Source organism: Panicum hallii, chromosome 9, assembly GCF_002211085.1.
Source record: "Panicum hallii strain FIL2 chromosome 9, PHallii_v3.1, whole genome shotgun sequence".
NCBI lineage: Eukaryota > Viridiplantae > Streptophyta > Magnoliopsida > Poales > Poaceae > Panicum > Panicum hallii.
Genome location: NC_038050.1, coordinates 15,408,988 through 15,435,870, shown reverse-complemented (window position 1 = coordinate 15,435,870; position 26,883 = coordinate 15,408,988). Strand labels below are relative to the sequence as shown.

Below are 26,883 nucleotides of genomic sequence, written 5' to 3'. Positions count from 1 at the left end.
TCCTCTTTGCATCGCTGCGCCGCCGTCCAACTTCAGTTTTTGCGTCACTTGTCCTGCCGGAGACCCAAGACCTACTGAGTCGCCGTGGAAGAGAGAGGAGGGGAGACCCGGTGGGGGGGGGGGGGTGCTTGATAGGAGAGGATCTCAATCTTGCGTCAATTTTGCTCGAGCTAGATGATGATAGTCTAGAGGCCAGGTTCTAGTTAGCATCGGGTGCTGTTGAGTAAGCCACTCATGCTGGCAACAGGAGTTCTTCGGACCTGCGGCTAGATCGATAGCCAAGTCGATCATAGGATGCTGCCCCGCTAAAGCATACACGAGGCTTTTTTACGGTACTAAAGATATTTTTATTTTTGTTTCATATTTTATTTCTTTACTGCTATATACAGAATTGCCACATGTACCTACTCTGCTATACCTTTATTAGTCACGATCAAGTTGAAAATTTAGGAAACTAAATAACATATCACAATCCATAACATATTAACAAGTATATATACAACATACTAATAACATAACAACGCTATTCTACACCTTCTACACCTAATGTAGCGGTTATTCTACGCTTGGTAGTCAAATTACTAATCAAAGTGACCCAAAATTACTGAACCGAACTATTGTATTACTGAATCATGTTTAGTAAATGAGTGTTAGTAATCGCCGACAATGATTATTACTGAAAATTTATTCATTAATTAGTTAGGTATATACAAGTATATTTATAAATATACAAGTATACAAAATGTCATGGTCCATCCATTAATTACGTGATGGATCATGACATGTTATTTAGTTGCTAACTATTTTATCCCTTGGACGAGTCAAAAACTTAAAACACCTCGACAAAAAAATATAGGCAGCACCTCTCCTACTGTAAGGAACATGGCCCATTATGCTATAATTGTGATTTTATGGATTGTGTGACAACATAGTTAATGGGACTAACAAGTTTGTAAGATCAAATTTGTAGGATTTCTAGGTCTCATGGATGGAGTCCAATCCATATACAAAGATGGTCCAATTCGCTGTCAAGATGTCCAAGGTGTAATGAAAATGCAGAGATATACTTAGGGTGTCCAAATGACTACACCAACGATTTGGACAAGTGTCAGCTGAAAATAGGTGACCGGTTGAACCGACAGCATCAAATATGAAATGAGCTATGCATTGGTAATTGTAACGATGATCAAGTGAAGAAGAAGTCAGTAGCACCGGTTGAACCGACGCTATGGGCAGTAGACGTCGCTGCAATTCTCAGTTTGTCTGGTGTTATGCACAGAAGTTCCAGAAGGTTTTGGGTAAAAGTGCCTTTAGCACCGTTGAACCGATGCTCAGAAAGAAGACGTCGGTGCATTGATACTTCATGTGCCTGAGAGGTTCTTCAAGATACAGAAGCCTTCGAGAAACAAGGTCTTCAGCACCGGTTAAACCGACGGTGCGTCGGTGCATTGCGTTGGTGCAATAATGTCAGCAGAAGTGAACGTTGGAGTTCAACGGCTAGCATGCAGAGTTAGGGTGACCAGTTAAACTGACGGTGGCGACTGATTTAATTGACTCTTTATGCTTTTCTGTGTAAAAGCAAACAACGGCTATAAGCTGCCATCTATCCTATATAAGGCCTCACCCCGGGTCATTTGAGGTTGCTGGAGTTCATGAGAAGCTACCCACACTCTGAAGAAGTTCTCTAAGAAACCAGGAGCTCATTGATCACATCCTTAGATTTAGCATAAGCTTTGAGAGTGTTAGTCATAGGATTAGCTCTAGAGAGGGTGAGAGAGTGTAACACCCTAATGTAAATTTCCTAATTTTTAATGAATTTATTTTGGCTTAAATAAAGTTTCTAAGATTTTTCTTGATTTATCTTGTATTTAAACTAATTTTATATCACAAGTAATTAAAACTTACTTTAGGATCAACATGGTTGTGCATTCATGCTGCTGCATATGTTTAATTGGAAGGAGTGCACAGGGTTTGAATTCAAAAGTTCATTTGAATTCAAATAGCCCAACCTGCCCCTGCGGCCTGTTTCCCCTCGCTCGGCCCACCTGTGCCGAGGCCCAGCTCGCCCCCATCGGCCGCCTCGCTTCCCATCGGCCGCCCTCCGCTCCACATCGGCCGCCCCGTTTCCATCTCCCTCTCTCTGACTGGGGGACCCCACCTGGCAGCGCCCCTTTCCCCCTCTCCTTTCTTCCTCTCTCGCATCACCGGCCGCGCCCGAGTCTCCGAGATCTCCGGCGAGCTCACCACGCTAGGCCCGCACACCAAGGACGCCTCGCCGCCCTACAAATAGAATCCCCAACCCCCTGGGACCCTAACCCTAGGAGCTACGGCCGCCACCGAACCCTAGCACCACCGCCCGCTCACCCCGACGCGCAGAGCTCCCGGCCTCGCCGTGGACCGGCCGCTCCGCCGCACCCCAGCTCCGGCCAAGCCCCGCGGCAGCTTCCCCCCGATGCCAGGCAACTCCCCGATGCCTCCACTCTCGATTTCTACGCTGGCAGTGGCCGGAATTTGACCGAGACCCGCCGCCGGTGAGATGCCCCGCTCGTGTGATTCCTCGCCGCCGGTGATCCCCAGAACCCCCTGACCCCCGTGGCACCTCCGCAGGTACACCCCGAGCCGACCCGTGGGGATCAGAAGCCCGGAGGACCCCTGCAGCAGCCCTCCCCGCGAGCGCCGCCCGTTTCCGCCGCTCGGACATCGCCACCGATCACTCTGCGCTGCCGCTCCGGACGATTCAAGCCTCGGTGAGCATCACATCATCCCCCGGATCCTTTTGCGCTAGGTGTTGTGACCCTTAGCCCCCCACAGCGCCGGGACCGCCGCTCGCCGGTGCTCCGCCACCACGCCGACCCGCCTCCACCACGGTGCTCACCGTTCCGAGACTCGCCGACCCTTGTTTTAGCCCTAGGTGGACTACGCATGAGGCCCTGATCCTCTCTGACCCGAACCGAGATGAATTAGGCCCCGGAGCACCAGAACCGATGCATTCCGGCGAAGTTCGGCATCGCACCGCCGCGGGAGATCACCTCCTGTGACCGGCGCCGCCACCCCGAGCGCCCAATTGCCCCGAGCCGTAGGATCCGAAGCCGACGCGCCAGATTAGATCCATCCCTGATCAGGTCCGAGCCATTAGATCCCGATCCGACGGCTGACATCCCTGATACAGGTTCGGCCTGGCGTTTTTGTTAAAGAGTCCCTGGGTTCTCCCGAAAACAACCCGCAGTCCAGCGCCGTTCAAAAGTATTTGCAGATCAGCCCAGTTTTTACCGTTTAGGCCCTCGGATTCATTAGAAATAGAACCTGCAGTCCAGATCTGGTAGTTTTGCGTGTTAGCCCCTGCGTCTAGGGTTCAATTAGGTTTAGGTCCTCGGTTTTTACACAGGAACCCCCAGAATCTTTAGTTTTCTTACAGAAAGTTCCTAGACCCTGTTTTAGCCCTAGATTTCGCGTCTTAGCTCCATTTTAGGTGGTTTTCATGCTGACGCGACCGTTGTAACGCGTAGAATAGCTTTAGCTTAGTGATGTGTGCTGTTTTATTGTATTATTATACTGTTTCTTATCTTTTGCCATTGTTTGCATGTATGTGCCTGTGTGGACCATATTTTGGCGTTGCGATCGTGAGTAGACGTTGAGCCACTGGAGGAGTACCAGGAGCCACTTTCTTCAGAGCCCTTTGAGCAACAGCAGGAGAACTTTGAGGAAGGCAAGTATAACATGAACGTCCTATCGCTTTTAAATGCAATTTCATACTGCATTTTAATACTGTATGCCTATAAGGATTTTCTAGCCACATTTATCCTTTATATAATTACTTTGGGTTGCATTTTTGGTTAGTTGTGCTAGGTGCTGTGCTCTCACATATAACGGTTTCTTTTTAATTAAATTTGATTAATGGTATATGCAACTTGATTCTGAGAGTGGCCCTCTGTGCTGTGTGCTTGAGCGGCTCACGTCTCGTTAAAAGAGGTTTTTATAGAAACATGGTTTAGAGGGTCAGCACGGTGCTTAGTACTTGGTTGGCTACTCTCCATAAGGACCGGTTCATAGAGCGATAACTTAGGGCAACCGCGCAACCACAAGACTGGAATGGGACGGTCTTGACTTACTAATTAGGTCATTTTGGTTTGGGAGTAACTTACCTGCGGGGCAAGAGGGGTGGTAAGCTTCAATGGTCCCTGCTCCTCCGGCTTGGTCTATGCTGTGTGTCTTGTACCCCCGTGAGGTGGGCCCCATCGTTGCTGATCCAGAAACCTTAGCGGTTACACATTACTAACGTGATCCTTTGTAACGGTCTTGTAGTGTGCTTGCTAGTCATCCCACCTAAGGAAGTGTGATGAACAACTAGTGTAGCTCACGACTTGTGGGTAAAGTTGTGCAACCTCTCGAGAGTGTAAAACTGGTATACTAGCCGTGCTCACGGTCATGAGCGGCTCAGATCCTCCGTCTGATTAGTGGGGTTTACCTTTGGTGGTTTGGCTTGGTTCTCAGTAGACTCATGGTTAATTTTGATTAATTATTATGTAACTTGGGTTATGGTAATTCATCCACTGGTAGTAAATAGCTTTAATGAAATTTGCCAAGATTAAAAGCTAAAACAGTCGAGTCAGCTAACCGTAGAGCCTCATCACTCGTGTTATACTTGTTGAGTACAAGTTGTGTACTTACACTTGCCTTCTCTACTCTTCTGTTCTCTTTGGGATATCTTCGACTGCTGCTCAGCACCAGGCAACGTGGAGGACTACATCAGCGGACTTGACGATTTCTAGGCGTTTGTCTCCCAGCCGACGTCCCTATGGCGCCCTGTTCTTCATGTATTTATTTTACGCTTCCGCATTTCTTGAACTGATTCTTGATTCAGTTGTAATAAAGATATCATTTATAATTTATACGCTTTTATTTCGAGATACGTGTTGTGATATCTTGATGATTCTGTTGTATATATGCGTGACTTGATCCTGGCGCATATATGATTACTCGGTTTATGTTCTTATAAATCGGGTGTGACAGAGAGCAAGGTGTTGCTGCCTTGTGTGCTGGTTCTTGAGTGAACCATAAGTTGTATCTTGGTGTGCCGGCCCCTTTGAGTCTTGGTGACTCGTTGGCAAGTCATCGACCCTCCGGCTTGGTGTGGAGAGGCGATGACGGCTTTGTGCGCGGGACGTGGAGACCCCTTTCTTCGTGGAGAAGCTCCTTAGTGGAGACGGCATCGATGTGACTGGGGACTTGGCGAGAGCCTTGATGGCGAGTCAAGAAGAGTCCCGGAACACACTCGGTGACTGGAAAATAATATTCTTAGCGAGTGCTTCAGCAACGTGGACTACAGATGGTCTTGTGCCTACCGATATCACGGGATAAATCTTCATGTCAAGAGTTTGGTTCCCTCTCATCCCCTACCTTTAAACTTCCGAATTTTTTATTGCAATCTTGTGTGCCTTTACATTTTTAGTGTAGTATCTTGTTAGGATTGACTATAGGTTGCAAAACTCTTTGGGATGAGAGTTTCACACTAGTTGAACCCTAATTGCACATCTAGATAATTTATTTTAGCTTATATTTTGTGATAACTAGTTTGAGGCATAGGTTAAGATTTTGTAATTGCCTAATTCACCTCTCCCCTCTTAGGCTACGAGCACCGATTCCTTTCACCTACCGACCAGAGCTTCTATTAAAAGCTGTTGTGTTCAAGGAGCTCAAACTTGGCGAGGGAGACATCTATTTATAGTGCTCAACATTACAACTAGATCGTAACATCATCCGGTACTAATGTGTCGGATTAGTGTCGGATTAGTACCAGATGATGTCGTGATGCAGTACTAATATGTTTGAGACATATTATATTAGTACCGCTTGTGGGCAACAACCGGTACTAATGTGCTAGAGCATTAGTACCGGATGTTTTTCCAACCCGGTACCAATCGCGCTCTCGGGGATATTACTATTGGAACCAGTACTGATGCAGTACTGACTCCGACAACAATTGGTTATATGTGCGGGATTTATGGGCCGTTCATCATTAGTAGTGGACGGATGACGGATGCCACGTACAGGGACCTTGAAAAATTGTGTACGGCCACAGCGGAATGGCCAGCTCGTGAATGCCCTCTCCAGCACCGTGCTCGTGGGTACATTCTCGATGCACTAGAGCCCAGCCGTCGCTATCTTCCTCAGCATCTCATAACTCCACATATTGGACTTGGTCGAGATCACCTCGAACCCATGGGAGGAGCTCAGTAGTCATGAACCCGATCATTCCCCGGGCGTCCGCGACGAACTCGGCACTGATCGACGCACTCATCCTCCAAGCGCGAACGCGCCTCATCGGCCACCTTTTCCATCAACGGTGACGCAAAACCAGCCGACACTGATGAGCTCGCTAGAGCCACTGCCGGTCATCCTCGTTTAGCTAAGGGTCCCCTGGAGCCTACCGCTCATGGCGGCCGCACATCACGAGGTGACAATGAGGCTACAAGCGCTACCTCAACTCTTGTTGACAAGCGAGCTAAAAATCAACAAATGGACCGAACCAAACAAAGAAACAAAAACGACCCACAAATGAAAGGACTGATACATCCACAAATCCCACAATTTGCTCAAACAAATCCACAAATCCCACAAATAGCTGCACGAATCTCCAAGCCATCACCACCATAGAAAACCAAGTGAAAATACAACAACAAAACAACCGGGCGATGGATAGAAATTCTATAAAATAAATTACACGAGTAATGGTACGGTTAGGAATTCCATTATTTTTAAGCAAGCCCTTGAGATGGCTTATTAGTTGATGATCATGGAAAATCGCATCGGTTGATGATGCGGCTTAATCTGTGGATCTCACATATTGGGCTAAGCGCAGCCCATTATAGAGGGGCACGTACAACAAGCCTGGTCCGACTATTTCCACGCTAGGGTTACTGGACTGAACCATGTCTTGCTCGAAGCAGAGCAAATGCGAATATAGCTTTCTGTGAGCAACACAGTTGCTGGCTTGCTCTGATGTTATACAATGTTTATGTCAGGTGAATGAACAATCAAAGTTGTAACTATAATATAAGAAATAAGAATTCTGATTATTATTGATTGAGGGTGAAAACCAAAGAGCTTACAAACATAATTAATCAGGGCATAACCAACAAACCTGAAGGTTCATTGAAGTTTTTATTGGGATCAGCGCACGTTGCGACATCTGGTCCGAGTGAACTACCATAAGGATTCCTTATGAGCCCTATGACGGGTTTAATTTATGGAGTTACATAATTTTGCTTAGGGTTGACCGCCCTGGCCGGAGCTAGACCCAGATGCACCTCCGTAGCCATTAGCGTACCCACCATTACTACCACTAGCTGAGCCACCACCACCTCCCCCACTTTTCACTGAGGTTCCACCATTCGGGCCATAAACATTACCTGACCCTATGCCACTTCCAGATCCGGAACCGAAGCCATTGCCATTGAGGGGGCCGCCTCCTTGGCCACCGCCACCGCCACTACCTCCAGAACCTGAAAACCCACCACCATAGAAGCCAATGGTGTTGCCGTTGCCTGAAGCAGATCCAGAACCAGCTCCGTAGCCTCCATTGTTACCACCCCCACCCCCACCTCCTTCGCCTCTAGACATCGAGTCACCGGTCCCATAGAGCCCACCGGGAGTATTACTAGCCCCGGAGGATCCATAACCGGAACCGGAACCAGAACCATAACCATTCGAGGATCCTCCACCTGCCCCTCCTCCCCCTACCTGACTATTGGCACTGGTTGTTGGGTGCTCCCAGTCAAACTCCCTTGCTTTTGATAAACCAGTGGCCATGAGGACGAGAAAGCCAATAGCAAAGATCTTACTGCTTGCCATTTTGGCTTGATTTAGTGTGGAAGATGAGCTGAATGGGGGCTACTTGACTGCGGTGGGATTTATAGTGGTTCAGCCCAAAGCATTACTTCATTATGTTAATAGGACGTCGGTGGCGTGAATTGCTGTTGAATTATTTTTAATAGTGAAAGCTTGCTAGCACTTCTCATGCATTTTGCGAGTCCGGTATCGTATCTGTGTACTAGTATGGATTATATTACTGGTGCCAGATTTGATTAATGCTAATCAACGTAATTGATATGATGTGTATCTGGGTGGCAACATCATGAGCTGAAGAAATTAGAGCATTAATTTGGCATGTGCCCCGTAAACATGATTCTGTAGCCTTGGGCACAACATAGTTAAACCATCCTGGCAATCACTACCATAGAGCTCAGCTCTGTTACGTTGTCGGTGCAACCCAGTTTGATGCATCTTCACGTGGTACACACAAACTGATCATTAGAAGTTCTCATTAGCATGATCCACTTTTGTCTCTCCCAGGTAGATATGCTCAATCAAATCAGACCATCGATGCTCAGCATCGCATCTGAATTATTATTGTTATTGGTAGTGCCGTCGTGGAGATATTGAGGTTACTCGGTGAAAGCGTCTCTTTGGAGGACTATAATTACATGGTGGTACACTTGAAGGACCGGATAGGCGACCAGAGGGGGGTGAATGGGAGCCTCAAATTCGATTTGAAAAAACGAAGAGAAAAGTCCCGATTACACCTAACACATCTCGGACGAAGAGTATCAGTACCGCATAGCTCAGAACGACTATCAGCACTAGGAATACTCTTGACTGACAATCGGAAGCTCGATCGAGAAAAGTCCGAGCAAAATCTCACAAGTTCAACCACGCAAACAAAGATCGGATCAAAGTATTCGGAAAGCCAAAATATCTCAGAAACTCAAACAAAGGGGTCAGAGCATAGATAAAACAAAAACTAGAAATACTGGAATAAAATCTAGCTAACATAATAACAACTAAACTAATTTTTATTTTGCTTTTTCAGGTTTTAATTAAGCAGAAAATTAATTAAACCTAGAGCATGAAAATAAATCTAGAGAAGGAGCTAAGCGACTAATACTAGAAGGCAGCCCTAAAACATGATTTGCTACTCAAAAGGGACCTAAGAAAAATCTAGCAAAATCGACAGAAAAAGAAAAGACTGGTGAAGTAATTCATCGAACACCTTACGGGTAGAGTTGTGCTGATGAAGAACGAACACGATCAGAGTTGGGATTTCCCACACACGCACTCGATTGGTCTCCCTGCACAAAAATCACACAAACACGAAACCACAAAGCTGCTGAATTTTACCGTTTCCTCCACTAGGTGCCCTGCACCGGCAAGCGCGAACGCCCCTGGCCACGGCAGCCTGCGTGCCCCCCTGCAACGCGTGCAGCACGCTCCGCTTGCTGCTGACCAGCCCTTCAGCACCGCTTGCCGCTAGCCCCGTCACTCCGTGAGGCCGGGCGCGCGCTGTGCACCACCCTTGCCCGCAGCTGCTGCGCCCCGCTGGCCTTCCCTGTGCTGCTGCCTGGCGCCAAATTAAAAAGGCCAGTGCCTCTCCTGGCTCCTCGCTGCTGCTGCTCATGTGCTGAGGACAAGGGGTGTCTGCTTCTTGTGCTGCCCTTAATTCCCTGCACACGCATGCACAAGAACCAAGCCGCCCAAAGCTCCTGCACCAAGAACAGAGCCAACTCCAAACCACGGGAATAAAAAGGAACACAGCAAAAAAGATGAATCAAACACCTCGGAGGGCACAGGAGGATATGGCCTCCATTCCCTTCCAATCTCAGTACTAGAACTCAATGATCCATGATGATTTCCTAACCCTAGAGAGGAGGAGGAAAAAAAACAAAAAACGGAGGAGGAGATAAGGGGCGATGGGAACTCGTGGATCCAATCAATTGGCTGCCCTCCTCTGTCTATTTTATCCCATCTAACTCTCTAGACTAAAGACTAAAATACCCCTAGACTTGACACTAGAAAGCCCGTAGGGGCAAAACCGGAAAAGATACATTGGACTCATCTGACGGTCGAGGTTCTTTCTTCGACTCGAAGCCTTCTCCGCGATGCCGCCATGTGGATGAAGATCCGTTCCGCGCTTTTGGAGGGTCCGTGAAACCCGGGTAGGTGGCCAGTTTTGAGAAAACCGCCAAAACTCCACGCGCGGGAAGATTCCCGCCTCCACGCCGTGGCCCTAGACGCCGTTCCCGCCACAGCCTTCTGACAACCCTAGAGGCCGCCCGACGCCCGTCACCTCCTCGCCCGCAGCGTGGCCCTAGACGCCGTCAACGCCCGTCGCCTCCGTCAGTCCCGAGACTGACGCCCATGACTCCACGACTTGGCGTCTTCAACCGCCGTCACCTTCCTTGGTTTTGTGGCGCAAACCAAGAAACCCGCCTTCCGTCGCCGCTTGCGTCCTCGATCCAGGAGTGGACGCCACAGCTACCGCCCGGCCTGAGCTCCTCCACGGCAACTCTCCGTCGACACTCGACGCCCGTGTACCTGCAATCCAAAGACCAAGCGCACGATCACACCGCACGGTTGACAATTCACTCATCACAAGCAGGATAGAGTACTCAACATTCTTCAATCTCCCCCTTGATGAGTGCATTGTCAACACACCACCTGAAACCAAAGAAGTGATAAAATAGAAGCAAGAAAGTGAAGAACTCAAGCAAGTGACAAAAAGCTTAGAAAGTCAAGAATAGTCACTTGCTCAAGCACATATCGATTCCCTAAGACAAGGGCAACGGCTCGACGCAATCGATCAAAAGCCAAAACATGACTCCTCAAAGACAGAGGTTAAGCTCGACGCAGTCATGCTGGAAGTGGAGGGAAAACGAGGAAAATAAACAAACAGACACTCCCCAAGCAAAGCTTTTCCCTCTCAGAAGTTCAACTCTCATCTCATCAAAGCCTTGTGCGCAACAAGTTTTAAAAATCAACCAAGTCTCCCCCTTGTTCGATCACTTCTCCCAAAAATTCTCCCCCTTGTTGGCACATGCACACATCAAGCCTAAAACTCCCCCTAAAATCATGCTATGCAATGAATGTCGTGCAGAGGGTGTACGTGAAACTTTCAGGCATACACAGATATGATCAACTAGTGACAGGCAAATATGCTTCATAAACAGGAATTGAATCTAGCTCAACAGGATATATCAATCAATTCTAGAGCTAGCAAGTTCAGTTCAGCAAAAATAAAAGCATCACCCATGATCTGGCAACAGCAAGTAGGATAAAGAAAGCAGTGCTAGTCAAACTCATACAAGGTGATCCAAAGCAGCCAATATATTTTATCATGATTCAATTCTGCATTTCAAACTTATCAAGCAAGTGATTTTGCCAGGGGTTGAAAGCTTGTCATGCTTTACTTAGCAACGAGGCCAAGCCTATGCCAAAGGCAGTCAGAAGCTTAAGGCACTCACTTTAGTCATGCACAGCCTTGCCCGGGTTCTCACTAGTGCTATGTGAGCCGTCCCGAAAGCTCGATCAGTGCGACAAGCAATCCCACCTGGATCTTTTCATCCCATTTCAGACATATTTTAAACAAATTTAACAATTTTAGCTCATGTCAAAGATTACAAGCCACACTAACATGAATAAGATAGCAAAGCACATCAATACATCCTATCATGCTAGTAGCCAAGACAGGGTGACCATGTTTTCAGATTTTCAAATCAAAATAGTTTAACTCAGATGATATGACATATACTGTGGAGCAAGCTATACATGATCGAGTCTAAGAAACTACACTAGCAAGCACTAGAAGATCATAACAGTGTATACAAGAATGCCAGTGCAGTGTAGCAATGCAAAATGCAAACATGTACAATGCATATGCACAATGCAACTACCAAAACTAGAAAACCAAGAGAAGCAAAAATAAGGACCTACAACGCTAACCAAACAAAAGTCAGCGATCAAAAGGGGTAACAAACCCCAAGCTCCCCTCGCAAGCGTGCAAAGGTGTCCTGCTCTAGCGTTTTGGTGAGGATATCTGCGGTTTGCCTCTCTGAAGAGACATGGATCAAGTCTATGTGTCCTCTCTCATGGTTGTCTCGCAGAAAATGGAATTGGATATCTATGTGCTTGGTTCTGGAGTGTAGGACAGGGTTCTTTGCAATGCTAATGGCTGACATGTTGTCCACAAAGATGGGAACCCTACCGAAACTCAAGCCATAATCCTGCAAGGTTTGTTTCATCCAAAGAATTTGGGAGCAGTAGCTAGCAGCGGCAACATACTCAGCTTCTGTTGAAGAAAGCGCTACACTAGCCTGCTTGCGAGAGGACCAAGACACCAAAGATGTACCGAGAAATTGACAAGTGCCGGATGTCGACTTGCGATCCAACCGACACCCACCAAAATCGGCATCAGAAAAGCCCACCAAAACAAGAGAAGAATCTGCAGAATACCAAAGACCAAATTCAGGTGTGAATTTTAGATACTTGAAAATGCGTTTCACCACCTGCCTGTGGGAGGTGCGCGGAGAAGCCTGGTAGCGCGCACAAAGGCAGACACCGGACTGAATGTCCGGTCGGGTCGCCGTCAGGTACAGGAGGGAGCCGATCATGCTCCTGTACTCCTTCTGGTCCACCGCCTCGCCATCCAAGTCCTCATCAAGCGCCGTCGATGTGCTGATCAGAGTCGGCTAAGGTGACAAGTCACTCATGTCGAACTTCCGCAGCAAGTCCCTGGTGTACTTGGCTTGATGGATGAACATGCCCTGAGGAGTTTGCTTGATCTGCAGCCCGAGGAAGAACTGCAGCTCACCCATCATGCTCATCTCGAACTCCCTGGACATCTGCTCAGAAAACTTGGAGACAAGAGCGTGAGAAGAGCCACCAAAGATAATATCATCCACGTATATCTGAACTAATAGAAAATCAGTGCCAGACCGCATGAGGAACAAAGTTTTATCCACACATCCCATTTTAAAGCCCTGAGCCAGCAAAAAGGTTTTCAATCTATCATACCAAGCTCTAGGTGCCTGTTTCAAACCGTAAAGAGCTTTTTGAAGTTTATAAACACGGTTTGGAAACTTGGGATTTTCGAAACCAGGGGGTTACTTCACATAAACCTCTTCTTCGATAAAACCATTCAAGAAGGCAGATTTAACGTCCATTTGGAAAACTTTAAAACCCTTGGAAGCAGCAAATGCAAGAAAGATTCGAATAGCTTCCAAACGAGCAACAGGGGCAAAAGTCTCCTCAAAATCAATACCCTCTTTTTGGCAAAACCCCTGGGCAACAAGACGAGCCTTGTTCCGAACAACCAACCCATCCTCACCCTGCTTGTTTTTGAAAACCCATTTCGTTCCGATGGGATTACAAGCAGGTGGAGGCTCGACTAAAACACAAACCTGGTTTCTTTTAAAATTTTCAAGTTCCTCATGCATGGCATTGATCCAATTAGAATTAGAAAGAGCGTGTCCAATATCCTTGGGCTCAAAAGAGGCAACAAACGCTGAATGAGCAAAGCCCGCGATACTCGTTACCTTGGACCTGGTGACTCGTTCGTTGAGATCACCAAGTATCTGTTGATGTGGATGACGACGCTGAATATGTCGAGGTGCTTCCCGCGTCGAAATCGCCTCCTCCTCAACCAAGTTTGGTGTCTCCTCAGGTGCAGCTGGTGAAGCCTGAGTCACCTGCTCGATCGGCCCCCGTGAAGTAGACGTAGTCGGATCGGGGCCGTCATCATCGTCCGAGCTCGTGGCGGAGGCAACTGGGTCCACAACACGCGTGGTAGCCTCAGCCTCACCCTCTGCAGCTTCTTCCTCCTCATCTTCAAAGATGGAGGTGCCGAGCTCATCATCTCCTGCAACTTCAAAGACAGAAGAATTGCACGGTGCAGTCTCGTCAAAAGTGACTTCACAAGTCTCTCTGACGATGTTAGTATCAATAATCAGCACACGGTACGCTCTAGAGTGAGAAGCATAACCGAGAAAAATGCCGTCAGATGAGCGAGACTCAAACTTATCAAGATTTCCATCTTTCAGCACAAAGCACCGGCAACCGAAAACTCTGAGATGGTCCACACGGGGCTGGCGTCCAAATCGCAACTCATAAGAAGTCCTGTGCATGAAAGCACGCAAGAAAATGCGGTTGGACACGTAACAAGCGGTGTTAACCGCCTCAGCCCAGTATTTGCGAGGAGGCCTATGCTCATCGAGCATCGTCCTCGCCATCTCAACCAGTGTCCGATTCTTCCGTTCTACAACTCCATTCTGCTGTGGAGTGTAGGGAGAAGAATACTGGTGTTCAAGCCCTTGATCACAGCAAAAGGCGTCAAAATGAACGTTTTTGAATTCTGTGCCATTATCACTGCAAATCGCTCTGATGGCTTGGGGTAGCTCATTTTTCAACATCAAGATCAAGTCTCGAACAAACTCGAAAGCCTCATCCTTGGTTCTCATGAAAAAGACCCAAGAATAGCGAGAAAAATTGTCCACAATCACAAGAACATACCACTTCCCACCAACTGACATCACCCGAGAAGGACCTACTGTGTCCATGTGTAGCAACTCTCCAGGGTGAGCGGTCATCACCTGATTAACAGGCGGATGAGAAGCGGCAACCATCTTCCCGTGGCGACACGGATGGCACATAAGGTCCTTTTCAAACTTCAATTTGGGCAATCCTCGGATTAGGCCAAGTGAGCTCAGTCTCGACAACAAATCGAAGCTCAAATGTCCAAGTCTCCTATGCCACTTCCATAACTCAGAAGAAGGACTAGCCAACAAGCAACGAGAAGGGCCAAGAGGAGTTCTAGAAAAGTCAACCAAGAAAACCCGATCGCGAGGTGTAATCCGGCAAACCAAATCTCCTCTGGAATCCAAAACACGCGAACAGCCCTCCTTGAAGCGAACTTCAAACCCCTCATCAAGAAGTTGCGAAACAGAGAGCAAATTAAAACCAAGATTCGAAACCAAAGCAACTTCTCTTAGGGTAAAGTGATCAGAAACTCAAACAGGGCCAAGTCCACGTACCTTTCCTCTTCCATTATCCCCGAACACAATGTACTCCTTTGAGCGCATCGGGGTGAGGCTAGAGAACCATTTGTCATTTCCTGTCATGTGGCACGAACAACCGGAGTCCATGATCCACCTGTTCTCCAAGCCTCCAACCTGCACATCAGTAGTGAGACAAAGGGTGAGCAAATGTCTCAACACTGGGGTTAGCAAAGTGAGAAGCAAACCAGTGTCGAGCCATTTGCTCTATAGAGGGGTTAGCAAAACCAGACAAAGCGTATCCCCCGTCTCGTCTACCGCGTGACTAATGAACACCACCGCGAGGAAAGCGTGGAGCCTCAAAACCTCCTCCAAAGCCTCGGTCCTGTGGTCCATAGCCGTACTGAAAACAACCAGGAGCACGACCGGCAAAACGACCACCCGCTGGAGCACGGTAACCACCACCATCTCCCTGACCTCAACCTACCCGGCGTGCCCAAGCATATTGCCTACCACCATGCCGAGGAGGACCATGCACCCGAGCAGAGTACATGTCCGTGTTCCGAATCTCCTGCTCACGCCTCACAGCCCGCTTTCTTCTGAAGCAAAACTCCTCAAGGTGACCTTCCCTGTCACAGTACTCGCAGTGGTACCTCACCTCCCGCTTGGGAGGTGGAGGCCTAGCCTGTGGACGGGGAGAAGCAGCCCCCTTCTTTTGGGCAACCTGGGCTGCGGCAGCAGGGAGCATGTCGAGGGGATTCCTCAGCTCATTGGGTTTTGGAACCTAAACCTGCTTCTGCGGAGGTGCTTTCGGTGGTTCTTTAAGCACACCATCCGTGAGGTCAACAAGCGAAGGCTGCGTGCTTGTACTAGCAATGTTTCCAGCAGCCTTGCCGATCTTACCATACAACTTGTCAAAGTCTAACTTTGTGTATGTGTAACCGACCCCAAACCCATCACCACGCTTGAACTGCTTAATCATCATGCCCAACTGCGGCTCACTAGCAGAAACCGAACTAAGAATCGCCCTAAGATAGGTATTCTCATTCTCCAAGTTAGCTTTCTCTACCGCAAGATTATCCAAATCAGAGATTAAACCAGGGCAAACAGAGCAGTCAATAGGTGGGCTAGACTCCACGACCTTAGTCTTCCCTAAAGACTTAACCAAGGCGTTCTTCTCATCTAGCTCCGACCTAAGCGTGGGACAAAGCTTGCAAGCACCAAGCAGAACTGGCCTAGACTTCATCTCCTCTAGCTCGCACACAACAGTAGCAAACTTGGACTGCAATGAAGCTAGATCGGACTTAAAGATAGGACACTCATCACATTCAAGCACATCGCTAACAATAGGAGCGTCCTTAACCAGTTCTAGTTCATGCTTGGCCTTAGCGAGCTCATGAGACACGTCAGCAAACGAAGTCTTATCAACATCTAAGTTCGCGACGTTCTCATCATGCTTGGCACGGAGAGCAACAAGATCATTCATGTGAGATATGCAGCTAGCACACTCAACCTCACTAGATTTCTCCCTAGCACAAGCCAGCTCAGCCCTAAGCTTTCTACGCTCTTTAGCTGCTTCCTTAAGCAGCCTCTTCTGGTTGTCGAGAGCGGCGTACAGCTCCCTAACCTCCGTATCAAGCAGGTCGATTGTGGAGTTTACCTCTGAATCGCTCTCGGATCCAGGAGAAGAGTCGATGTGCATCGGTGTAGCATGTCCACCCGAAGACGCACGAGCACCATCGGCTTCGCCCGCCATGGTGCAGAAACCCTTGCACTGACCGGCAGCCAAGCACAGGCCGATGAAACCGGTGGCTTCCTTGTCCTGCTTCTTCTTCTTCTTGTCGCCGTCGTCGGAGGTCGGTGAAGAAGAGCGGTTGGTGTCGGAGCTCTTGTCGAGGTCGCTGAGCTGCGAGAAAGGCCTTCTTTAGCGATTCCTTGTCAAAGCGTCCTCCCCGGTCACGACTGCGGTGCTTGTGGCGCCGACGCTCCTTGTTGGAGCCTCCCACGTTGCGGTCGCAGTGGCAATAGTAGTCAAAGTGGTTGCTCTGGCCACTGCCGGACTTCTTGGGGGCAATCGGCGATGAAGTGGTTCAAATCGCCGCAGTTGTAGCACCCGGGGTTCTTCTTCCTCTGCCTGTTGTGGTAGATGCGCTAGAACTTGCTGATGAGGAGGCACAAGTCATCGTCGCCCAGCATCTCCAGCTGCTCATCTGTAACAGAAGGCAAAGAGGCAAGAGAAAATCCAAGAGCAGAGTTAGCGTTAGAGCTCGTTTCACCTGGGCCAGTCACAAGAGCGATGCTCTTGGAAGGAGGGGCACCGTTGAGCTTGGCTCGTGTCTGGTTATCCACCTCCATGGCCTTGAGCTTGCTGAAAAGCTCGTTCACGGTTAGAGTCTCATAGCCTGCAGACTCAATGATCGTGTTCACCTTGAGATCCCACACAGAGCAGTCAAGTGTGTAGAGCAGCTTGAGGGCCTTCTCGTGCTCCGTGTACTCAAGGGCATCAGCAGATCTGTTCGCATTGACTTTGTTCACAATCGATTGAAACCGACTGAACATATCGCCAATGCTCTCACCCGGCCCCTGTGTGAAGTTCTCGTATTCACGCCGGTGAGTCTCGAACAGTCTGGCCTTCACCTGAGGTGTGCCCTCGTGGTAGTTCTCAAGGCATGCCCAAACTTTGTGGGCTTCCTGAAAACCCTGGACGCGTGAGAACTCCACATGAGAAACGCCAGCGAACAAGGCATTGACAGCCTTGGTGTTAGCCTCGTGCTCGGACACCTGAAGAGGTGTGGTCCGAGCGGCAAGCACCTCGTAAGCCTAGTTCTTGGTAATCTCCCAAACCTCGGCTCCCATGCTTTGCAAGAAGGCTCGCATACGCACCTTCCAATAAGCATAGTCCTCGCCGGCAAACACTGGGATCTTACCAAGACTTGCCATGGTCGCCAAGTGGTTTTCGAACTGGTTAAGGTACTGAAAACCTCAACCAAGCTCTGATACCAATTGAAGGACCAGATAGGCGACCAGAGGGGGGTGAATGGGAGCCTCAAATTCGATTTGGAAAACCGAAGAGAAAAGTCCCGATTACATCCAACACACCTCGGACGAAGAGTATCAGTACCGCATAGCTCAGAACGACTATCAGCACTAGGAATACTGTTGACTCACAATCGGAAGCTCATCGAGAAAAGTCCGAACAAAATCGCACAAGTTCAACCACGCAAACAAAGATCGGAGCAAAGTGTTCGGAAAGCCAAAATATCTCAGAAACTCGAACAAAGGGGTTAGAGCATAGATAAAACAAAAACTAGAAATACTGGAATGAAATCTAGCTAACATAATAACAACTAAACTAATTTTTGTTTTGCTTTTTCAGGTTTTAATTAAGCAGAAAATTAATGAAACCTAGAGCATGAAAATAAATCTAGAGAAGGAGCTAAGCGACTAATACTAGAAGGCAGCCCTAAAACATGATTTGCTACTCAAAAGGGACCTAAGAAAAATCTAGCAAAATCGATAGAAAAAGAAAAGACTGGTGAAGCAATTCATCGAACACCTTACGGGCAGAGTTGTGCTGATGAAGAACGAACACGATCAGAGTTGGGATTTCCCACGCACGCACTCGATTCGTCTCCTTGCACAAGAATCACACAAACACGAAACCACAAAGCTGCTGAATTTCACCGTTTCCTCCACTAGGTGCCCTGCACCGGCAAGCGCGAACGCCCCTGGCCATGGCAGCCTGCGTGCCCCCTGCAGCGCGTGCAGCACGCTCCGCTTGCTGCTGACCAGCCTTCAGCACCGCTTGCCGCTAGCCCCGTCACTCTATGAGGCCGTGCGCGCGCCATGCACCACCCTTGCCCCGCAGCTGCTGCGCCCCGCTGGCCTTCCCTGTGCTGTTGCCTGGCGCCAAATTAAAAAGGCCAGTGCCTCTCCTGGCTCCTCGCTGCTGCTGCTGCGCATGTGCTGAGGACAGGGGGTGTCTGCTCTTGTGCTGCACTTAATTCCCTGCACACGCATGCACAAGAACCAAGCCGCCCAAAGCTCCTGCACCAAGAACAGAGCCAACTCCAAACCACGGGAATAAAAAGGAACACAGCAAAAAAGATGAATCAAACACCCCGGAGGGCACAGGAGGATAAGGCCTCCATTCCCTTCCAATCTCAGTACTAGAACTCAATGATCCATGATGATTTCCTAACCCTAGAGAGGAGGAGGAAAAAAAACAAAAAACGGAGGAGGAGATAAGGGGCGACGGGAACTCATGGATCCAATCAGTTGGCTGCCCTCCTCTCTCTATTTTATCCCATCTAACTCTCTAGACTAAAGACTAAAGTGCCCCTAGACTTAACTAGACACTAGAAAGCCCGTAGGGGCAAAACTGGAAAAGATACATTGGACTCATCCGACGGTCAAGGTTCTTTCTTCGACTCGAAGCCTTCTCCGCGATGCCACCATGTGGACGAAGATCCGTTCCGCGGTTTTGGAGGGTCCGCGAAACCCGGGTAGGTGGCCGGTTTTGAGAAAACCGCCAAAACTCCACGCGCGGGAAGATTCCCGCCTCCACGCCGTGGCCCTAGACGCCATTCCTGCCTCGGCCTTCTGACGACCCTAGACGCCGCCCGACGCCTGCCACCTCCTCGCCTGCAGCGAGGCTCTAGACGCCGTCGACGCCCGTCGCTTCCTTCAGTCCCGAGACCGACACCCGTGACTCCACGACTTGGCGTCTTCAACCGCCGTCACCTTCCTTGGTTTTGTTGCGCAAACCAAGAAACCCGCCTTCCGTCGCCGCTTGCGTCCTCGATCCAGGAGTGGACGCCACAACTGCCGCCCGGCCTGAGCTCCTCCACGGCAATTCTCCGTCGACACTCGACGCCCGTGTACCTGCAATCCAAAGACCAAGCGCACGATCACACCGCACGGTTGACAAATCACTCATCACAGGCAGGATAGAGTACTCAACATTACTCAACACTTCATGCGGGTACTGCACATGCCCAATTCAAAGTCTTAAGCGGCTAATGGTATCCTACATATCCTTTTACTGCTTGTGAGAATGGACGTGAGGATGTTAATAGTAGCGGTCTTGGATTGGTAGCCAGAGCTTTCAATAGCAGATGGAGTTGTTTTCTTTTCTCTATGCTGGATTTGGCTCATGTTCCGGTCCCATGTACATTCACCAGAGTTTTGATGAAGTTGGTTCATTTGGAGCCAGCATTACGAAACATAAGCCACAAAAGGAGGATTACTCAAACTGCAAACTGGAGCTTTTGAATTTTGTTTTGTTTTGTTTTAGTTGTTTTTTCTATTGTATATTAAAGTTTTCGATGTCTTGGTTACATATTTCTAAAAGATTATGTATCATCGAAAGAGATTGTCTTAGGCCTAAAAAAATCGACGTTACTCCAGTAATCGTAAGTCAGCAGCAACGTGAAATAGATATGATCGTTTTGATTCCGATGAACTAACGTTGAATGCTAAACTTTAAGTACATATTAGCATTCATGTATATGCTATAGTTTTTAAGTGTTGGTTAAAGTTCAGCCCATCTCGTTAGCACTCCTGTTTAGATAAGCTAGTGCTAAAATTTAGTATTTTTACTGTTAGCGCTTGGATCCAAACAAAACCTAAATCTAGATCTAGCAAGCAAGCTGTAATGCATCGAAGTCACACTGTCGGTTACTTCTCGTTTGACTAATTCAGTATGCACCTACGTAGGCAAGGTTCACGTTCTCTTTTGTTTAGTCGATTGAAGAGCGCGTCTCGAAGAAAATCTCGAGCACGCATGCATGCATGGTTTGCGTCACTCTGTCCGGGGCGACGAGATCCGGACCAACGCCACGTCACCGCGATTCTTCTTCTTCCAATACCTTCCTCAGCTCCCACCGACAGCATGCGTGGACCATGCATTGTGAAATGAAGCCTGGCCGGCGAGAGACTTGGAGTAGCTAATACCCGAACATGTATTAATTTACACACCGCCATACAGAGGGGATTGATTTTATCCAAAAAAAAAGTTCATGCATGGGCTGAAGGTCGTACATTATACCACAAGATTGCCGTGGCCATGGTTGTACAGTTTCAGGTTCCCAACATTTTTCTTGAAATCAAGTGCACGTATATATAATCCTACCATCTTGTTATTGTTTTATGTCACATACACATCTTCACGACATCTCTAGGTGACGAAAAGGATAAAGATCACTCTCTTTTCATGAATACGTAAAGATATATACTCCCTCTGATCACACACGCTTGTCATTTCTGATTTATTCAAATGGAGAAAGAAAGTAAAATGACCATGTAGTTAGATCTCAGACATAGGTGTACAAGCTCTCTTTTTTCTTTGTTTCTATAAAAGACAATCTTGGCCGAGTCCTGAATGACCATAAGGGTCTATTTGATCACGAAAAGACAATATTTTCTTTCTTCTTTGTTTCAAAAATTTTAGAGCTGGTCATCCTACCTCAGAAATTGATAAACCTGGAGCTGTGTGTGCTGCCAGCAAATTGAAGGTATTTGAGTAAGCATTTTAATTACTAGTTTGTTTCAGACAAACATTTTAAACAATTTTGTTTTGTCCTACATGCTCTATCTAGAGGTGTGCCACGCAAATAGGGAAATTTGCTTAAAATGTTTAAAATATTGGGAAATTTAAGCTTTGTTTTATTACTAGTTTGTTTTAAACAAACATTTTAAACATATTATTGCTCAATGTATTTAAAATTCAACGGATTGGAACTCAAAAAAAAAACAAAGTAGTTGATCTAGAGACGCAATGAGCCTTTCACATAAGTACGAATAAGACATGTCATGATAAATAATAACAAGTGACGCTTGCATTTTATTATCAAGGAAAACCATGTTTCATTACTTCTTGATAAGCGCAGCATTCATCACGACCAATTGGCATATTACAACCGAAACCTGCTCAGTTGCAACCATGCATCTAGTCACATTATTAATAAAACCTTGAACTAATTTGACAAACAATAGGAAATTTATTTGGAGTGACACATTAATAACATAGCCTGCATATTCTCAAATAAACTTATTTAAAATACTTCTTTATCATAACATTTAACTTGACAATCTCACAGATGGCAACCATACGTGCGTTACACATCAATTGCAAGAAGATCTTCTACATTATTACTGCAAATGAACTGACCATCAGTGACGAGTAACAAATGCCACCACATGACTTATTCAAAGAAACATTGAGTTCGACACTATATGGCGAACAAATATGGACCACCCTAGGAGAGATCATTCGACCACATGAATTTTAAGGCGTTGACCCATTGCGGGTACCATCATTGTAACCTGTTGTATCACTGCCGCTGTTCCCCGATCCACCACCAGAACCGCTGCCGAACCCACCATCATGCCCACCTCCGCTTCCACTTCCGGAGCCACCACTATTCGCATAGCTTGAGCCATAGGGCCCATAGTTATCACCTTCACCTTCGCCGATTCCTTTGCCACCACCAGATCCGCTACCATTGCCGTAGCTTCCACCAGAGCCGCCGCCGCCACCAGCTCCATTCGCATGTGCAGCCCCACCGGTGTTGGTGTTCCAGTAGCCCGTGTCACCATGGCCTACACCAGATGCACCTCCAGCTCCATAGCCAGACGCGTACTGGTCCTGGCCTTGCCAAAGGCCGCCGCCTTCACCAGATCCACTGCCATATGCATGGTTGCTGGTCGGAGATTGGGCGCTGCCGTCATAGGCATCGGCATCGCCGAAGCCGAAGCCGGAGCCGGTGCCGTAGCTAGTTCCGGTCCCGCTAGCTCCACCTCCTCCACCGCCTTGGCCATCAGCTGTGGCGTGGTTAACAACCCTAATAGCATTTGTTAATCCACTGCCTAGTAGGACAATGAGGCCGATTGCGAAGATCTTACTGGTTGCCATGGCGACGGCCTAGGCTAGGTAGCTATGGAGTGGTGGAACGTGAGATGAATGCCTAAGCGGGAGGTTGGGTGTGGGTACTTATAGTACTGGACCTTAGAAGCCCTGCTTGGATTTGTATGAATGATTTGAACACTTTGCATTAGGTTTTCAGCTACAGTACACTTGATGTTGATCACGTGCAATTAATGAGAGATTCTGGAACAGCGATAGTACACTTGGTGTGTACTGGATTTACACACCCCACCTGTAGAAACTCTACTTGGCAACGGCAGAGTTTAATTTGATGATTAACAAAAATTGGATAAAAGTTTGGGGAAAAGCTTCAAAAGCTCGGCTTATTTAGCATGTTATTTCCAGATTGCGTACTGTTTTCCTCGATCGGTTGTAATTAGTGACTGTAAGAACCATTTTAGTTACAATGCGATCGCAGTGAAAAAGTATACTGCCACGATGATAGGACTCAGTGGTAAACTTAGAATCTCAAAAAAGAAAAACCAGCAGGTGTCGGCCACAAGGTTGATGCTTCTATTCACGTGGTAACACGATCTTCTAATTTGAAGGGATCCTTTCGTGATTCGTCCGATGATTCTGCTCGGAAGCCGCAACAGCGCGTGATGCATGCCATGTTGTATTTATATTTATATTTATATATAAAGCTGTAACACAGCCACAACTAAACTGCTGCCAATGTAGTGACTTCACCATGTTGCACTGTCGGTTACATTATTGACTGCCAAATACCTGCAGGAATCGAGCATCAGCGTGTGATGTGACCGATGAAAAGAAGTGTCATTGTACGATGACACTGTCACTGAGCCATTGTTTTGACCATTCGTTATTGAAGTAACTAGCCAAAAAGGCGTCTCTTTCAATTTGTGAAAATTGCCACGTTAACTAGAGAATAAAATTGCCTATACGTTGAAGTGGCCATTAGGGTGATCATACTATTACTAGGCCATTGATAATTAGTATATATACTACCTTTATTGCTCCTCTTGGCATTCTAGGAGGAAGGCCATTTTTACTTATGCTACTACTGGAAAACCCCATATATCCATCAAACACAAATATACCGGTCAGCATTAGAGAGGAAGCAGTGCAACGTAAAAACAATAACCAAGAATTAAAAGGGAAAAGAAAAACCGAAACCATTTTAATAACAAAAATACAGTACTAAAAGAATATGAAAGGCACATTTTAGTATATCGATCGGTCCATCGACCTGGTACTAGTAACCAAGGTCACAAAACTATATCTTGGTCGCCATTTTATCCGATCCACTATCACCTCCTCCATCTCCCTTCTCCGGTAGCATACGCTTCAACAGAAGACCCACTTCCTTGGCCGTATCCCGGGCCAGAATTAGATCCCAAGTCGAACCGTTCCCTGACCCACCACCAACAGTCCGGCGCTAGGCATACCTTTACCCATGCAAGCAATGCAGCATTCGGCATTCCAATGCTTAACCGGACAATTAAGCAAGAGCTATGAACCTCGTTCTAGCCATTTTGATCAGTTACTGAACTTAGCGATCTTCAAGGATGGGATGAGCACTGAAGGCTGCAGGTGTTTCTATTGTTGGAGGTGGGGGCCATGCTAAGTGAGACTTGGGAATGGCCTGACTTTTGGGCTGACATATCAAATTCTGCTCTCAGCAAGGCTTGACTTTGTTGTGTGTGGACTTTGAGTACTTAGCGAGGTCAAAAAATATTGTGACCTTGTAAATTTGATCAATTACAGTTTTGAATATGACAAAAAAAATCGACTCAAACTTATATTTGACCGATTCAATAAAAAGATATTTCCAATTTAAGAGTGGTAACAGGCCAGTAAATCAAACTAAGATTGGGTTCACAATTCATCACATGCATGTATGTTGGAGCCAGGGACTCCTGTTGCCGCGCGGGCGCGTGGGCCGCAGTTTTTGACTGAACCAGTTGACGAAGGGGCTTCTCTCCTGGCGTTGAAGAAGGCATGAGAAGATGCAACTTTGGCACCCTGCCGAGTGCCGACTGCTGCCGTTCTGGCATACAATGCAATCCTCTGTTCAGTCACACATTGTCCATTGGTTTGACCTAAGTTTAAGCTCGACCTTTGACAATGTGTGTCGTATGTGTGTGTGATGAATCCGGGTGTGCATGCGGCCAAATGAACAACGGAAGTGTGCCGTCAAACCAAGCCGACAATGGATCGATACTATAACAACTGGGCATGTAGTAAGAAATTCGAGATGGACAGAAGCGAATGCCACAGGGTGATAAAAGGATAATAATAATCCAGTCAAAATTTTATACCTCGTAGGAGATACACGATGTTAATTAATTCACTTTTTACGTGTGCCTGATCTTTAACATTTTAACATTTGATCTTAAGTAAATTAAACTCCAGGTTCTCAAAATTGTCCCGTAGTTTCATCAACGTCCCCAAACTCTCACACGTCTATTTATATCCCTAAACGGGGCCTTCTAATCCATACGTGCTCGCCAGTAGCGCTGCTAGCGAGCGATCTCTGACAGCACGCCAATTTCTTTTTTAGGAAAGTTTCCTCCTCCGCAATGGTGTAGTTTTGGAAATTTATAATCTGTGCACATAATTTTTTGTATATAATATTTTTCTGAAACAAACTCTCAATGAATACTTTTTCAGCACAACTTTCATGATAAATAAAGCTTTTACGCATAATTTCTTCCAACCAACTACTCAGAGAATTTTTTTTAGCATAACTTTTCACGATACGTACAATTTACATGCATAACTTTTTTGAGAAAATTTATCAGAGGACATTTTTTAGCATGACCTACATGGCAATATTATCAGAAAGACTTCTCACACAACTTTTACACATAAGTTCAGTATACAACTTCCGGAGAAATATTTTTAGCACAATTGTAATGAAACATTTATCAAACAAAAACTTCTTAGGAGACAGCATAATAGAAGGGAAAAAACTGAAAAGGGGAAAAAGAGAATACTTGGTTTAGTAGAACTTAAAGGAACAAATTAGAAAGGGAAAGAAAGAATGTAACTAATACATGTATCCATCACCTTATCATATTAGCTGATGATATATGTTTGTCTGAGACCCTCACGTATAAGGAATCAAACTAGCCTCTATCTCATATACATATAGGACAACCACGCAGAGCCGCGGACAGCTTCCGTCGCCGTCTCATCGCGCGCCACGAAGCGTGGTAACGCGTGCTTGTGGAATTGGATTCCATCCCTAAACCATGATAAGTGGTCCATTTAAGATGCCAAACATACTACACAAGCTTCCAATACCGACGTGGCATGCCACGTGGTGCCACGCTGGTAAATATTTATAAAAATCCACTGCGTAGTCTTAACTTCTCCCGTTTGCTTCACTCCTTCTCTGTGCCTGCACATGTGCCTGCACGCACGGTGACAGCAGCAGAACCGACGCTCCCTCGCCTCATTGCTTTGAGTCAGGCATCACCAGCTCCATCCGCCGCGGCGACGCACACCAGTGCTGCCTGACTCCCTCCCTCTCTGTTCGTTTCCCCCTCTATCGTGAGCATCTGAATGCGGAGTGCACCTGCGATCGTCGCGGCGATGCCATCATCACCGGCGAGCTGAGGAAGGGCTGAGGAAGTCCTCCGCAAGGGCAGCGGAGGGAGCTCGGCTCGGCCTGAGCTATGAGAGAGAGATTGGGGAGGGAGGGAGAGAGGTGCAGATGGAAGAAGATAAGATTATGTAGGGGGGGCTTTTGTAAATATTTATCAGCATGGCACCACGTGGCATGCCACGTCAGCATCGGAAGCTTGTGTGGCGTGTTTGAGACCTCGGATGGATCACTTAATACAGTCTAGAGATCCAAATGAATGATTTGAGAGTTTAGGGATCTAGATAAAACTGCAGGACAAGTTCAGCAATTTGGACTGCAATTTACTCTTTGATCTTTATAAAGGAACTCCAAAATAAATCCAAAGCCAGGCAGCCAGCAGACGATGCATAGTGTTGACGTTGTAATTAACCTCCAAAATAAATCAACGTGTGTGCGGTTTGACGTAGATGCTTCGAGATGGCACAAAGTTTTAGGCGGTTATCTTCGAGCCAAAATAGCACGGAGTTAGGAGAGATTAGAAGATGGCATGCATGCATGCATGCATGTTAGGTTCGTGTAGC

At 47.1% G+C, this 26,883-nt stretch overlaps 2 protein-coding genes across 2 annotated transcripts; both read right to left on the bottom strand.

Moving 5' to 3' along the window:
- Positions 1-7,266: 7,266 nt before the first annotated feature.
- LOC112872846 (putative glycine-rich cell wall structural protein 1) lies at positions 7,267-7,851 on the bottom strand. The gene has a single exon (XM_025935885.1). The coding sequence runs from the start codon at positions 7,849-7,851 to the stop codon at positions 7,267-7,269; it is 585 nt and encodes a 194-aa protein (XP_025791670.1).
- A 13,998-nt stretch (positions 7,852-21,849) lies between these two features.
- LOC112876970 (keratin, type I cytoskeletal 9-like) lies at positions 21,850-22,768 on the bottom strand. Its single transcript, XM_025941159.1, has one exon. The coding sequence runs from the start codon at positions 22,735-22,737 to the stop codon at positions 22,111-22,113; it is 627 nt and encodes a 208-aa protein (XP_025796944.1). The 5' UTR covers positions 22,738-22,768; the 3' UTR covers positions 21,850-22,110.
- Positions 22,769-26,883: the final 4,115 nt, after the last annotated feature.

Bases quoted from the DNA above. Each gene is read 5' to 3' on its own strand.
- LOC112872846 (XM_025935885.1), bottom strand. From the start codon at position 7,851: ATGGCAAGCAGTAAGATCTTTGCTATTGGCTTTCTCGTCCTCATGGCC.
- LOC112876970 (XM_025941159.1), bottom strand. From the start codon at position 22,737: ATGGCAACCAGTAAGATCTTCGCAATCGGCCTCATTGTCCTACTAGGC.